The 14,373-nt window shown below is 59.2% G+C and overlaps 2 protein-coding genes across 4 annotated transcripts; one reads left to right on the forward strand and one right to left on the reverse strand.

The window, feature by feature from the left end:
* Window positions 1-2,111: 2,111 nt before the first annotated feature.
* RPL11 (ribosomal protein L11) lies at window positions 2,112-5,472 on the reverse strand. Of its 2 annotated transcripts, none has more exons than XM_064172596.1 (6): window positions 5,394-5,472; window positions 4,863-5,013; window positions 4,335-4,441; window positions 3,859-3,990; window positions 2,810-2,920; window positions 2,112-2,192 (listed from the first exon to the last, which is right to left on the reverse strand). In XM_064172596.1, the coding sequence occupies exons 1-6, from the start codon at window positions 5,397-5,399 to the stop codon at window positions 2,163-2,165; spliced, it is 537 nt and encodes a 178-aa protein (XP_064028666.1). In that variant the 5' UTR covers window positions 5,400-5,472; the 3' UTR covers window positions 2,112-2,162. The 2 variants fall into 2 exon arrangements, with proteins under 2 accessions (XP_064028666.1, XP_064028665.1); XM_064172595.1 differs by lacking the exon at window positions 5,394-5,472 and adding an exon at window positions 5,099-5,224.
* Window positions 5,473-7,107: 1,635 nt separating this feature from the next.
* PPT1 (palmitoyl-protein thioesterase 1) lies at window positions 7,108-14,110 on the forward strand. 2 transcript variants are annotated; one of them, XM_064172893.1, is made up of 9 exons: window positions 7,108-7,232; window positions 7,863-7,972; window positions 9,270-9,397; window positions 9,690-9,760; window positions 11,125-11,227; window positions 11,304-11,394; window positions 12,644-12,742; window positions 12,933-13,004; window positions 13,405-14,110. In XM_064172893.1, exons 1-9 carry the CDS (start codon window positions 7,124-7,126, stop codon window positions 13,525-13,527), a joined length of 906 nt encoding a protein of 301 aa, XP_064028963.1. In that variant the 5' UTR covers window positions 7,108-7,123; the 3' UTR covers window positions 13,528-14,110. The 2 variants fall into 2 exon arrangements, with proteins under 2 accessions (XP_064028963.1, XP_064028965.1); XM_064172895.1 differs by lacking the exon at window positions 7,108-7,232 and adding an exon at window positions 7,593-7,607.
* Window positions 14,111-14,373: the final 263 nt, after the last annotated feature.

The raw sequence follows: 14,373 nt of genomic DNA on the forward strand, positions 1-14,373 counted from the left end.
CAGCCCATCCCCAGGTGCCTCAGTGAATCCCTCTGGACCAGAGCCGGGCCTTTGGCTGCCTCCTTTCTGCCTCCCCCTCGGCAGCCACCAGGCAGTCGTGCCCAGCCTGGGGTTTACTGCCTTGTCCTGGTGCTGGCTGCAATGATGCCCTTGGCCAAAGCAGTGCCGCCTGAATCCAGCCCTTTCCACACCCACTGGGACCTGGCCGAGGGCAGCTGTCCTCACATCGCCCCAGAAGCCTGCTGTAAGTGTAGCAGTGTCAGCTGGCTGGGAGGGAAGGGGGGAGAATGTCATGTGGGGAACGCTGGGGGTCTGTGTCTCTCAGCCTGCAGAGCCCAGTGCTGCTCAGAGCTCCCCTTGGACTAATCAGCAAGGCAAGGAGCAGCCCCAGCTCGTGGCTGACTCACGGAGGAGCAGGGCTCGCTCAGCAGGATTTGCAGAGACCTCGCATGGGGCACAGGAGCTGCTGAGTCATGGAAACGATGGCATGGGGAAGGACTTGGCTTGCTAAAACGGGGCTGGAGGAGTCACTGGCAGCAAAACACTGCCCAGAGCTAGCATGCAGGCTGCTTCCCAGGCCAGCTTGGTATGTGCTGTGACTTGGAGCCTGTTTGAACCCAGGCCTGGGTACAATGGCAGTTAGAGGAGGACTCTCACTCTTTGGTTAGATGCTGAAGGGAAGAAACCTGTCATGAGTTTCTGGAGATGCAGCATCACCCTGCTCTGCTGTTAGCTCAGTAGTACAGTGCAGGGCTGAGATTAGCACTGAAAGGATGTGAAGCCAGCTACTGTCTTTATAGAGAAGCTTAGAGCTAGAAAAAAGCCCTTGCTTCCCTCTTTTCTGTCTGGGCTCCTTGAAAGCTCTTCAAACCATTCCATCTGCCTAGATTAATCCAGCAGCCAGGACTGATCCATGGGAAAAACCTCCCTCTGAAGTCACTGGAGTGGTGTTTTGAGCAGAAGCAGCAGCGATGTCCCACTTTAACTGCAGGTAGTAAAGGCTGCTCTGCTCTCCTGCAGCCAGACGATGGAGCAACACGAACATGTGCTTCAAACTGACTGTCAGAGGTGCCCGAAGGGGACAGGCAGGATCCCACAGAGATCAGTATGAGCCCTAAACTTCCAATGGCTGCTTTCTGCTTGTATGAAATGTGCAGTTTGAAGACCTCTGTTTTATTAGCTCTTGAGCAGGGGATGGAGGAAGCCAGCTGCATTGCTGAGCTTTCCAGGAGTTAAGAAGGCCACATCTTGAGTGCTGTGTCCAGTTCTGGGCTCCTCCATTCAGGAGAGATGTTGGGGTGCTGGAAGGTGTTTGGAGAAGGGCAGCAAGGCTGGGGAGGGGCCTGGAGCACAGCCCTGTGAGGAGAGGCTGAGGGAGCTGGGGGGGTGCAGCCTACAGAAGAGGAGGCTCAGGGCAGAGCTCATTGCTGCCTGCAGGGAGGCTGTAGCCAGGTGGGGTTGGGCTCTGCTGCCAGGAAACCAGCAACAGAAGAAGGGGACACAGCCTCAAGCTGTGCCAGGGCAGGTTGAGGCTGGATGTTAGGAGGAAGTTGTTGTCAGAGAGAGATTGGCATTGGAATGGGCTGCCCAGGGAGGTGGTGGAGTGGCTGTGGCTGCAGGTGTTGAAGCCAATCCTGGCTGGGGCACTTAGTGCCATGGTCTGGTTGGTTGGGCAGGGTGCTAGGTTGGGCTGGCTGAGCTTGGAGCTCTCTTCCACCCTGTTTGGTTCTATGCTCCTTGAGAGCAGCTTGCCCAGCCCTAATGCTGGGCTCCATACCAGGCCCATAGGAGCTGAGAGTGCTGCTGTCAACTCTCTAAACTGGGATCTAGGCACCCATCAATAACCCAAGTGATGGTGGAAGATGCTTTGCTAGAGGTCAAACATCTCAATCCCTGCACAGCAGCAGCTCCAACAGCTTCCACTGTGTGGCCATGGAGGCTGAAGCAGCAGACCTCAGAGGCAGCCTTCTGGAGGACATGAACCTGAATCTCTCTACTAGTACAAAGATCCCTCAGCCACATTTTGGTTTTATGGCTCCTTGATCAGAGCAGGACTCTGCCATTGCTTTGGTTTCCCTTTGAAGAGCCCCCACAGAAAATTCCCAACAGCATTTAGGGGTTAGAAAATTTTATTTGCCTTTTTTTTTGGTAAGGGGAACTGCTTACTTCCCAGGAAGGATGATGCCATCATACTGTGGAACAAACAAACAGAGGAACCAAGTCAGAAAGTACCAAGGTGCAGAAAACTGAGTTGTCATTCTGAGCCAGGCAGCATTGCCATGGGAGCTCATCTGTCCCACAGCTACCTGCCCTTTGCCCTCTGCTGCTCTGCACTTAGCACCCAAAGGGGGCATTAAGCTCTTAGAAGCCCAGCAAAACAAGCAGCTCCACCCTTGAAGATTTCTCTGTCCAGAACCACACTTGTCCCCTTCCAGAGACTCCATCTCTGAGCATTTCCAAGCAAGCTTTGTGCATCTCTAACTCACTATCCAATCTCTGTCTGCAAGCTATGGATAGATGAACCCAGGGACTGGTTTTATTTGGACTCGAGGAGCTGTGTCTCTTGTGAACCAAAACCTGCAGGAAACAGGTTTACAGAGCTGCTCTTTCAGTCCAGCATGCACACACTGGGGCATGAACCGCGCTGATGCTCAAAGGCAGCTTCTGTAATCGCAGAGCAGCCAAAGTCAATGGCTGAGCAGCCCTCACCAGGGTCTCCGCCTGCCCAACGACTTGTGCCAGCCTTTCCACAGGGCATTTTCCTGCCACTTGCTAGGAACCCCCTGGGGCATAGCCCAAGAGCCTTTACCTTTTGCTGGAACCAGCGCATGGCTTCTTCCTTCCCGATTCTGTGCTTGGCTCCAATGTTCCCTGTCCTGCGCTTCTTGTCAGCAATGCTGAACCCAGGCCTGCCCAGCACCTGCAGGATGAGACCCACAGCACCACTTCATTTGGGGCATTCACTTCCTTTTTTCAACTTAACCTTTTCCTAGGACAAAGAGCTGGAATTTCCACACCAACAACGCCTTTTTGCCCAAGCCACATTCCAGCCTGAGCCCAGCAGCTCTTACAGCTTCAAAGGAAACTGAAAACAGAGTAGCTGCTGAGGAGCCAAACCAACTTGAGAGAGTGATCTCTCACTGGAATGGGCTGCTCAGGGAGGTGGTGGAGTTGCCATCCCTGGAGGTGTTCAAGAAAAGAGTGGATGAGGCACTTAGTGCCATGGTCTGGTTGATTGGACAGGGCTGAGTGCTAGGTTGGGCTGGGTGAGCTTGGAGGTCTCTTCCAACCTGCCTGGTTCCATGACTGGGACTGCTCCTTGGTGGAACACTGACAGTGCATCCACTGACTGAAACTCAAAGGTGTGTGGAGCACACAGTTCCATGCCCAGAGGCCTCAGCTCTCCAGAACAGATACACTGAGCAGCACTGCCAACACATCATGTAACAGCTTCTTTCCACAGAGTAAAGCAACTGGCACACACCAGCTCCCAGCACTGCTCCCTGAGCACCCCGGCCCCGTGCAAGCAGGGAGACACCCCCAGCAATGCAGCCCCTCTTCCACACAGCATTCCCATGGCCCTTGCTGCTCTTTCTCTCCCCAAACCCAGCACCACTGCTCCAGCATTGTCCCAGGAGCACCAGCAAGGGGCACACAATTCACTTCTGACGAGGCTTTGTGAGATAAGGCATAAACCAGGGGTTTTACAGCAACCCTGACAGCCTCAGTTCAGACTTAGATTGTGCTGGCACTTTTCTGTCTTCCAGCAGCGAGTTCCTGTGAGGCATTTATCATTCCAGGCTCCTTCCAGAGCTTTCCCCCCAGCCCAGGAGCTGTGAGGAGGCAGGGAATACGCACCACATAGAAGTCCAAGCCATAGATTCCGATACTGGGATCGTATTTAATGCCCAGGTCGATGTGTTCCTGGATCCCAAAGCCAAAATTGCCAGTGTCTGAGAAGTTGTTTTTCCTCAGCTCGTATTCTCGCACCTGAAACATTTGTTGTGGTCACTGTTTTACTACTGACTCTGTTCCAACTGCCCCCCAGGCCTCCAACCTGCTTACAGGCTATGAAATCTTTAAAGCCAAGTTCTTGCTCCCAAAACCAGCTCACAAATCAAAGTCAGAACCTCAAGAGAAAGAAGAGGCTGCACTCACCAGCTCTTAAATAAGGATGAAGCAGCCTCTCAACGGCACAGAGCTGCCCCCGTGGAGCTGCTCCTCCAACCCTCACCATCCTCAAACTACACCAGGCACAACATCTCCAACCACACCTCCTTCCATTAATGGATTGAGTTTTGTGCTTCATAAATCAAAGCAAGCCAACTTCTTACCTTCAGCCCCTTCTCCAGGATCTCCTCTGCTTTGGCCCCACGAACCGTGCAGTGAACAGCAATCTTCTCATTCCTCCTGATCCCAAAGGATCTCACAGTGTATCGTGCTGCAGGCAGCAAGAGCTACACTCAGAAACCAGCCAAACAATTTCCATCCCAATGAATTCAAAACATCGAAGAAATTACTTTAAAGCAACAAAAAAAAATAAGCCCAAGCAGCCACACACTCCTCAAGGATGCAAGCAGAGCAAACACCTGCGTCTGGGGGAAGAACTGACTTGACAGAAAGGACCACCAGCACCTGAATATTTAGAGGCCCCAACGCTCCTCCCAGCAAGACCCAAGGCAGACCAGAGCTCCCCAGGCTGTCAAGCAGCCCCCTCCCCAGGACCCACACTGCCGCTTCACTGTCTGCATGCTCCAGAAACGGAAGAAAACCACCCACGGGCCGCTACTAACATCGGCAAACAAAGAGCACTGCTCCTCCGCAGCCGCCCGCGGCAGTCGGCAGGCACAACCGCCCCTCACCTTTGGAGAAGACGGGGGTCTGGCCCGTCAGCTGCTCCAGCACTTTGGCCGCCCGGGTGAGTCTGTCACCGCTCTCCCCGACGCAGATGTTGAGGCAGAGCTTGCGGATGCGCAGCTCTCGCATGGGGTTCTCCTTCTCTCCTTGGTCTTGCTGCGGAGAAACGACGCAGGGGTTAAAGGGTGGGCACCCGGGAGGCAGCCCCACCGCTCGCCCCGGCGGCCGGAGGGTGCCTCACCAGGCCGCTCCCGGAGCCTGGCGCCGGGCCCTGCTCCGACCCAAAGGGAACCTCAGCGCCGCGGGCCCCTCTCAAGCGCCGCTGCACAGAGGGCAGGCCGCGGCCTGTCATGGCAGCCGCATCCCCTGGGCGGCCCACCGGGTCCTCCCTACCGGCACCGGCGCCGCAGCTCTCCCTCCCGGCCCCCCGCTCTCCCGCTGGCGCGGGCCGCAGCCCACCCGAGTCGCGCTGCGGGCGGATGGCGACGGATACAGCCGGCACAGGCCAGCCCGGGCCCACGGGCGCCGCCACTCACCGCCATGATGGGGGCGGGGAAGAGGCCAGCTGGGCGCCGCCGCGGGGCCTTATGGGAAGGCGCGGGGGGGGGCGCGGCCCGGGCGGTGTCTCCCCCTGGCGGCCGGAGGGCGGAGCTGCGCCGCTGCCTGCTGCTGGCCAGCTGAGGGTCCCGGAGTGCCCCAGGGGCCACTTTGTCCCCCAGACCCACAGGGACAGTGGTGCGCAGGGACTATGGACCCTGCCCACCCCCACGCCATGCTCTGCAGAGAGGCTGGGGCCAGGACTCGGCTTACATCACCGTGAGCTGCTGCCTCTGCCGTGGAGCTCGCAGGGCCAGATGGTAGTGGGTACTGGGGTCTGCCAGGAGCCCCATGCTGCTGCTGAGGCCGGCAGGGATGAGCTGCAGCAGTGCTGCTGGGGAATCTCACGCCAAAAGGTGTTGGAAATCCTCCAGTGCCATGAGCTGTCGAGTGTAGCTTACCCAAGCCTGGCTCCCAGAGCTTCTCCTGCACCCATACCCCTGAGCTCCCTTGAACCAGACCTAGGAACGTATTTCGGTATCACTTCACTCTTTCAGGAAAGCCTTTGTGGGTTTCAGGTCTCTGCTTGGGATCTGGATCCTCTTTTTGTGCAATTTTGACTTAGTCTGGAGCAATGGAAGAGTTGCAGCCAGCTCCTTGCTGTGATCAGCTGGTAGCAGAGTATAACACAACTTATCTTGAAGGAGGTGAGCTAAATTCTCACCCCTTTGGGGGGTCCATATACCTTTTTCAGTGGCGACATCCTGAGCTGAATGCTTGCAATGAAGCTCTGAGTAAGGATGGCACCAGCTCAAGGCTTTCCCTGCTTATCCCCTTCCCTGCCTCCCAGAGCCTGTGCTCAGGGCTGCCAGGCTGAACTCTGTAAAGCCCTCACTTATTTTTTGCCCCAGTTGCTTCAAAAAGGGGACGAAGAATGAATGAATGATCAGCTTGTCCCGTTAAAAACAGAACAAAACGTGCCAGGAGCCTCTGTGCGGAGGGCGTGAGAATCTGTAGCTAAAAAGTAACAGCGCTCGGCGACCCTCACGGCTCTGCCTCCCCTCGGCACGGCTTGGCTGGAGGAGGCTGCAGGCTCCCCACAGAGCTCAGCCAGCAGCCAGCGCTACCAGCTCCCCACGGATCCCACCTAGGGTCTGCCCACACTGCAGTGCTCCTTCCCACGGGCACGGGGTGAGGGCAGGCTTAGCTGCACTGCAGGCAGCAGGGTGCGGGCAGCGACTGCTGCCTCTGCCCCGGACACAGGCTCTGAGCGCAGGGACTCACAGCAGCCTCACAGCGCCCCGGGGCGGCCTGACCTGCACCCACGCTTCATAGCCCTCACTCGCAGCGTCCTGGCGGAGCGGCCGGGGGCTTCTCACCCCGGCGTGCTCCTGCCCCGGGGACCCCTGCTGCCCTCCCGCGGCTGCCGTAAGCTGAGCTTCATTCCCGGCCCCGGCCCCGGCCCCGGCCCGCCAGGGCAGCTCACGCACAGGAGAGTTGTTTCCCCCAGCCCAGAGGGGACGAGCGGGGCCCCGAATCGCCTGGGTCGGTGTCCCGGGACGGGTCTGCGACGGAGCAGCCCCGGGGCCCGCACCGGCGGCGCAGGGAGAGCAGGGGCGGGGCCCTGCCGCTGCGAGGCACTGCCCCCTCCGGGACCGGTCCCGCCCCGTCCGGTACCGGCCCCGCCCCCTCCGGTACCGGCCCCGCCCCGGCGCCTGCCGCCTGAGTCATGTGCCCGTTCAAGATGGCGGCGCTCGGGGTGGCGGCGCTGCTGCTGCTGGGGCTGCGGCTGGGCCCTGCGGCTGCCGCCGTGCCCCTGGTGATCTGGCACGGCATGGGTGAGCCGGGGCCGGCAGGGGGAGCGGGGCTGCACCGGGACCGGCAGCGGGAGCGGGGCTGCACCGGGACCGGCAGCGGGGAGCGGGGCTGCACCGGGGCCGGCAGGGGGAGCGGGGCTGCACCGGGACCGGCAGCGGGAGCGGGGCTGCACCGGGGCCATGGGGCTGCTGCCGCCGTGCCCCGGTGATCTGGCACGGCATGGGCGAGCCGGGGCCGGCAGCGGGAGCGGGGCTGCACCGGGGCCATGGGGCTGCTGCCGCCGTGCCCCGGTGATCTGGCACGGCATGGGCGAGCCGGGGCCGGCAGCGGGAGCGGGGCTGCACCGGGGCCATGGGGCTGCTGCCGCCGTGCCCCGGTGATCTGGCACGGCATGGGCGAGCCGGGCCGGCAGCGGGGCCGAGCCGCTGCTCACGGCTCTGTGCGCGGGGTGCAGCTGGCCCGGAGCGAGCTCTTAGGGCTGGCCCCGGCCACGCTCCGGTGCTCTCCTCCCCCGCGGTGGCTGCGAGGCGGAGACGCTCCTCGCTCGGGCCCTGCTCTGCTTTGCCTTCTCCTCCATCCCGCTGCTGCGGCGGGGTCCCGGCGGAGGCGCGGGCCTGGGCGCTGGCTTGACGGTCGGGACCCTTCGGCAGGAGACAGCTGCTGCAACCCGCAGAGCATGGGCTACATCAAGAAGCTGGTGGAGAGCAGAATACCGGGCGTGTACGTGCTGTCGCTGAAGATCGGCGGCAGCCTGCTGCAGGTAACGCCGCTGCCGGCCGTGCTTCTGCTGGGCAGGGCGGGGGCCGCCCGTGCCCGCTGCTGCCACCCGTACCCGCTGCTGCCGCCCCCGTGCCCGCTCCGTGCCCGCTGCTGCCACCCGTACCCGCTGCTGCCGCCCCCGTGCCCGCTCCGTGCCCGCTGCTGCCACCCGTACCCGCTGTTGCCGCCCCCGTGCCCGCTCCGTGCCCGCTGCTGCCACCCGTACCCGCTGTTGCCGCCCCCGTGCCCGCTCCGTGCCCGCCGCTGCCGCCCGTGGCCGCTCACACCACGCTCCCCGCGCTTGCGTTGTGCTTTCCCTGCTGCTCGGGTGTGGCTTTTTAATTCTGCATGAAGCAAACAGCTTCGACAGGTAGAAACCAGTGAGGTCCAGTTAATACCTGCAGAAGAGAACTGGGGGAAACCAAACCCTAAGCCTGAACGGATGAATGTGCAGCTGCAGCGCTTAACACTCCCTGATCGCTGCAGGTAGCACAGAGGCTGCTGTGAGGTGCGGTGGTGGAGCAGAGCTTTAGCCCCTGCCCTCCTGCAGCCCTTCACAGCTGTTTGTTCTCGGCCATCTTTGCTGTAATGAGGACACAAACTGCCTCTGGGCCTCCTTGGGTTTGGGCATTGCTGTGCAGCTCTGTGGGATGTCTTCAGGTGGTGTTCCAGGATGAGCTGCAGCTTGAGTTACAGTCTGGGGAAGAAGGGGAAGAGGAATTTTCACTTCTAGATTTGTGTGAGAGGGTCTGAAGGGACCAGGAGGTTTTGGGGAAATGACTCTTCCTCCTGAGGTGGTTCTGCCAGGCAGGTGGTGAAGAGCCTGTGAGGAGAGACTGGGAGGGTGCAGCCTGGAGGAGAGGAGGCTCAGGGCAGAGCTCATTGCTGCCTGCAGCTGCCTGCAGGGAGGCTGTAGCCAGGTGGGGTTGGGCTCTGCTGCCAGGCAGCCAGCAACAGAAGAAGGGGACACAGCCTCAAACTGTGCCAGGGCAGGTTCAGGCTGGATGTCAGGAGGAAGTTGTTGTCAGAGAGAGTGATTGGCACTGGAATGGGCTGCCCAGGGAGGTGGTGGAGTGGCTGTGGCTGGAGGTGTTGAAGCCAAGCCTGGCTGGGGCACTTAGTGCCATGGTCTGGGTGGCTGGGCAGGGCTGGGTGCTAGGCTGGGCTGGAGGAGCTTGGAGCTCTCTGCCAACCTGGCTGATTCTGTGGTTCTAAGGGAAGTCTCAAAACATGAGTGGGAAGCTGAGGTGCTGTGTCAGAAGAGGTGCAGGGGTGCAGGATGTGTGCTCTGCTTTCAGGACATGGAGAACAGCTTCTTCCTGAACGCCAACGAGCAGGTGCGGGAGGTGTGCGCCCAGCTGGCAGGGGACCCTCACCTGAAGGCAGGCTACAATGCAATGGGCTTCTCCCAGGGGGGCCAGTTCCTGTAAGTTGCTGCTTCTCTGCCATGTTCAGTGATTTCTGTTGGGGTTCAGTTGAAACTCTGCCTGGGACGAAGCAGCTGTGAGCTGACAACCCCCTTGTAAAGGTGCAAAGCCTCCAAAAGAGGCAAGAACACCTTAGCCTGGAGCCCTCCTCTACCAGGAGGGGTCAATTCTCTTTGCCAGTGTTACCCAAGGAGTGCCTGAGCCCACACAGTGCCAGGCTGAGAGCTGCCTGTGAGCCAGCACTGGTGGCCTGGGCACATTGGTGCTGAGCTCCTTCCTCTTCCTTCACAGGCGGGCAGTGGCCCAGAGGTGCCCTTCTCCTCCCATGCTCAACTTGATCTCTGTTGGGGGGCAGCACCAAGGTAATGTCCTCTTAAGTCACCTCATAACCACTGTGAAGGCTGGGGGGCTTCTTGCTGGCAGGAGGAATGATTCTGTGGGTCTCTTCCTCAAGCCTGACTGTTCCCTTGTGACTCAGACTCCCCCTTTGTGCCTGGCTGGAGCTGGTGTCTGCTCCAGGCCAGTTACTGAGCAGCTGTTTTCCCTCCTGCCTTGGGCCTGCTTACCTGGCACTGGGAGAGGACCTCTGTAAGTGGGTAGCTGCCTGGGTAGAATCCTTGTGTGGCATGGCAGCACTTGGGATGAGTTCTTTCATTCCTAACTGCAGAGCCAGGCCTGTGGGAAACTAAACCTTCTGGGCCACAAGGATGTTTGACAGTTGGCACCTGGCAGGCTGGAGAGGGAGAAGGGAGCTGCTTTGTGCAGTGTGAGGTGGAGTGGGAGAGCTGCACGGTGGAGAGTGGCTGGAAGTGCATTTTAAGTGCTCTCCACTGAGACATTCCATGGCTTGAGCCTATTTCTTTGCACTGTAGGGAACCATCCTGAGACCTCCTGGGAATGCCCTGGGGGAGCTGGACAGTGCTCTGCTTGCATGGGTGGAAGATGAGGTAGAGGAGGTTCCACGTGAAGCTGAGGAAGGATTTTTTCCCTGTGAGGGTGGCACAGCCCTGGAACAGGCTGCACAGGGGAGGTTATGGAGGCTCCCTCTGTGGAGACATTCAAGAGCTGCCTGGATATGTTCCTGTGCCATCTGTTCTGGGTGCTCCTGCTCTGGCAGGGGTTGGACTGGCTGAGCTTTGGAGGTCCCTTCTAGCCCCTGACTCTCTGTGAGCCTGTGATACCCTCAGCTCCATCCATGCATCAGTGCCCAGAGGCAGGAGAGAGCTGTCTGATGAGACTGCAGGATTGCAAACTCCTTGAGGCCCTGAGCAACTCCTGCCACTGCTCTGTAGAGGGTTGGTTCTTCACCAGCCTGCACCTCTGCTGTGAGGACAGGCTACAGGAGTTGGGGCTCTGCAGCCTGGAGAAGACCTTGGAGTGGCCTTCCAGGATCTGAAGGGGGCTTACAGGAAGGAATGGGTTTAAACTGGCAGAGGGGAGATTTAGACTGGGTGTTAGGGGAGAAGTTCTTGCCAGTGAGGGTGGTGAGACACTGGCACAGGTTGCCCAGGGAGGTTGTGGAGCACAGAAGCACCCAATGTGATCAAAGATCACGTTGGGTGCTTCTGTGCTCCACAACCTCCCTGGACGTGTTCAAAGCCAGGTTGGATGAGGCCCTTAAGCAACCTCTATGACAGGGGGGCTGGAACTGGATGATCTTGAAGGTGTCTTTCTATGAAGGGGTTTCAGTTTGGCTCCTCAAGCCCCTGCCTGTCTCCATCCCCAGGTGTCTATGGCTTCCCTCGCTGCCCCGGGGAGAGCTCTCACCTCTGCGACTGGATCCGCAGGACACTGGACCTGGGAGCCTACACCCAGGCTGTGCAGGAGCAGTGAGTACAGGCAGCAGGGCTGCAATCTGGGCAGCTCTGGACTGCCAGCCTGATCTTTGCCTTCTCTCTTTACCAGCTTGGTACAGGCAGAGTATTGGCATGACCCACTGAGAGAGGAGGAGTACAGGAAAAACAGCATCTTCCTGGCTGACATAAACCAGGAGAGGGTAAGGGTGTGGGGGGAGGTGGTGGAGTCACTGTCCCTGGAGGTGGTCAAGAAAAAGATTGGGTGAGGCACTTAGTGCCATGGTCTGGTTGATTGGATAGGGCTGAGGGATAGGTTGGACTGGCTGAGCTTGGAGGTCGCTTCCAACCTGCTTGATTCTGTGATGTGGCTGATGGTGGAATCACAGAGTGTCAGGGGCTGGCAGGGACCTCCAAAGCTCAGCCAGTCCAACCCTGCCAGAGCAGGAGCACCCAGAGCAGATCACACAGGAACACATCCAGATGGGGTTTGAATGTCTCCAGAGGGAGACTCCACAGCCCCCCTGGGCAGCCTGTGCCAGGCTCTGTCAGCCTCACAGGGTTAAAAATCCTCCTCATGTTTAAATGAAACTTCCTCTGTCTCAGCTTCCACCTTTGCCCCTTGGCCTGGCACTGGGCATCACCCAGCAGGGGCTGGCTCCAGCTTCCTGGCACTCACCTGCACATCTTTACAATCATTGCTGAGGTCACCTCTCAGTCTTCTCCCAGCAGCACAGCCCCAGCTCCCTCAGGCTCTGCTCCTAACAGAGCTGTTCCATTCCCTTCAGCATCTTTGTGGCTCTCTACTGGACTCTCTCAAGCAGTTCTGTGTCCCTCTGGAACTGGGGGGGGGCAGAACTGGACTCTAGATGAGGCCTCACCAGTGCAGAGTAGAGGGGCAGGAGAACCTCTGTCGACCTACTCACCACAGCCCTTCTAACCCACCCCAGAATGGCACTGCCCCTCCTGGCCACCAGAGCACTTTGCTGGCTCATGCTCCACCTCCCATCCCCCAGGACCCTTTCCCCTTTGCTGCCTTCCACCAGCTCAGTCCCCAGTGCAGGAGAGCAGAAGCCTTCACGGTTTGCTCCTTCCTGTTGGCTCTCCCTGGCAGCTGGGAGAAGTCCCAACTCCTGCTGGAGCTGAAAGGGGAGCAGGTTTTTGCCCCTCATCCCAGCACTGGCAAGAGTGGCTTTGCTGGGAGGGTTAGGGATGAAACTTGCCTGTGGCAGAGCAGCTCCTGTGCCTCTGCTCTCTCTGGGGGGTCGATGCCAGTGTGCCATGTGCTCAGTCCCCTCCCAAGTGCCTGAATCCTCTCCCTGGGAAGGTTCATGCAGCCAAGGGAGGCTGGTGCCAGAAAAGCACCTTCCTGCCTCCCAGGAGCAGCTCTCCCCAGCCTCTCTGTGGGCTTCCCAGGGACCTGCAGCTGTTCTCTGGTGCTTTTCTCTCCAGGGCATCAATGAGACCTACAAGAAAAACCTGATGGCCCTGAAGAAGTTTGTGATGGTGAAGTTCCTCAATGACACCATGGTTGACCCTCCCATCTCAGAGGTGAGGTGGGCGGGGGGGGAGCTGCTTTGGGGAGTTTCTGGTTTGTCATTTGGTGGCAAACCTCGAGGCTGGGGAGGAGCAGGCTGAGCAGGGAGGCCTGACAGGGCACTGCCTGCAGCAGCAGCTGGTGCAAGCCTGCTCCTCTCCTGGGAGCCCTTCACCAGCTCTTCCCTTGGTTTTGTTCTGGCAGTGGTTTGGGTTTTACAGACCAGGCCAAGCCAAGGAGACCATCCCACTGCAGGAGACCTCACTGTACACAGAGGTATGTTCTGCTCTGGGCTGGGGGCTCTGCTAGTGCCACTCTGCAGTGTCCCTGGGGACTGGAGGAGCTCTGAACCCCACGGCCCTGCCCTTCTCTGCCCTTTCCTGGGCCACTGCCTCCTCTGTCTGGGGAGACATCTCCCTCCAGGCCAGATCTGGCAGTGGGAATTCCAGCCCCAGGCCTGGCTCCAGCTCCCCTTCAGCAACTCTGTAACGAGCTCTGCTCCTTTTTAGCCTCGTTATAAAATTCATCCCAAATGCCTTTTCCCCTCTGAGAGAAGCTTTGAAGAGCAGAGGTGGAACCCACCCCCAGCTCACCAGCCACATCTCTGCCCCTCAGGGCTTCTTCCCCAGCCCTGGCAGGGCTCTGGGAAGCTATGGCCACACTTCTGTGTCCGCAGGACCGGCTGGGGCTGCAGCAGATGGACAGAGCTGGCAAGCTGGTGTTCCTGGGGGTGAAAGGGGACCACCTGCACTTCACAGAGGAGTGGTTTGACACCACCCTGCTCCCCTTCCTCCAGTGATGCTGGGGGAGGCATCCTGGGAGCACTGGCAAGGGCCTGGCACTGGAGTTGCAGCTGCTCCTGCAACAGCACTTTCTGGGGAGAAGCCTGCGGGGAGCTGGGGAAGGGGGAGAAGAGGGAGGGGTAGCTCAGCACTGCCAGGCTGGGCACAGCTGGCACCTGGAACACTGCAGTAGAAACGGGACTGGGTGGGATGTAATCATGCTCCAGTAGGGGTGGGCTGAGCCTTGCACTAGCTCTGAAGCACTCCCACCCTGCACAGGCCTGCCAAGGCTGCCTCAGCTCTGAGCTGTGCCTGTGGCTGCTCTGTGATGGCAGAATGATGGAGAAGAGGGTGGTGTGCCTGGCACCTGCTCCTGGCAGCACACAATGGCAGTATTAACCTCAACCACTAGTGCAAGGCAGTATTAACCTCACTCACTCTCCAAGGGGTGCATCCAGGTACTCCAAGCCTCTCCTCCAGGAGGGGCAGAAGGGCCCAAGGGAGGGGTTTCTGGGGTAAAAAAGGAGGGCTTTGAGCTGGGTCTTAACTAATGACTTCTTTCATGCACAACTCAACTCAATAAAGAACTTTCCAGCTAAACCAGCTCAAGAGGTGAGATTGGAGGGGAGGAAACTCTGGCAAAGGTTGCCCAAGGAGGCCATGGATGCCCTCTCCCGGGAGGCATTCAAGGCCTTGGAGCAACCTGGCCGAGTGGAAAGCTGAAGGCAAAGGGGTTGGCACTGAATGATCTTTGAGGTCCCTTCTGTGGCTCTATGACAGGGTTCAGGACACAGCCAGGAGCTGTCTTGTCCTGCCTGCCCCCCTGGAGTCCACCACCAGGAGCCAGTGTCATGAGCAAGTTG

Source organism: Pogoniulus pusillus, chromosome 37 (assembly GCF_015220805.1).
Source record: "Pogoniulus pusillus isolate bPogPus1 chromosome 37, bPogPus1.pri, whole genome shotgun sequence".
Lineage (NCBI taxonomy): Eukaryota > Metazoa > Chordata > Aves > Piciformes > Lybiidae > Pogoniulus > Pogoniulus pusillus.

Bases quoted from the DNA above. Each gene is read 5' to 3' on its own strand.
- RPL11 (XM_064172595.1), bottom strand. From the start codon at position 5,209: ATGACAGGCCGCGGCCTGCCCTCTGTGCAGCGGCGCTTGAGAGGGGCC. The intron at 3,991-4,334 runs GTAAGAAGTTGG...CAAATGTTTCAG, and splicing joins TCCTGGAGAAGGGGCTGAAG to GTGCGAGAATACGAGCTGAG. The intron at 2,193-2,809 runs GTAAAGGCTCTT...TTTGTTCCACAG, and splicing joins TGCGCTGGTTCCAGCAAAAG to TATGATGGCATCATCCTTCC.
- PPT1 (XM_064172893.1), top strand. From the start codon at position 7,124: ATGTGCCCGTTCAAGATGGCGGCGCTCGGGGTGGCGGCGCTGCTGCTG. The intron at 7,973-9,269 runs GTAACGCCGCTG...CTCTGCTTTCAG, and splicing joins TCGGCGGCAGCCTGCTGCAG to GACATGGAGAACAGCTTCTT. The intron at 11,395-12,643 runs GTAAGGGTGTGG...TTTTCTCTCCAG, and splicing joins CTGACATAAACCAGGAGAGG to GGCATCAATGAGACCTACAA.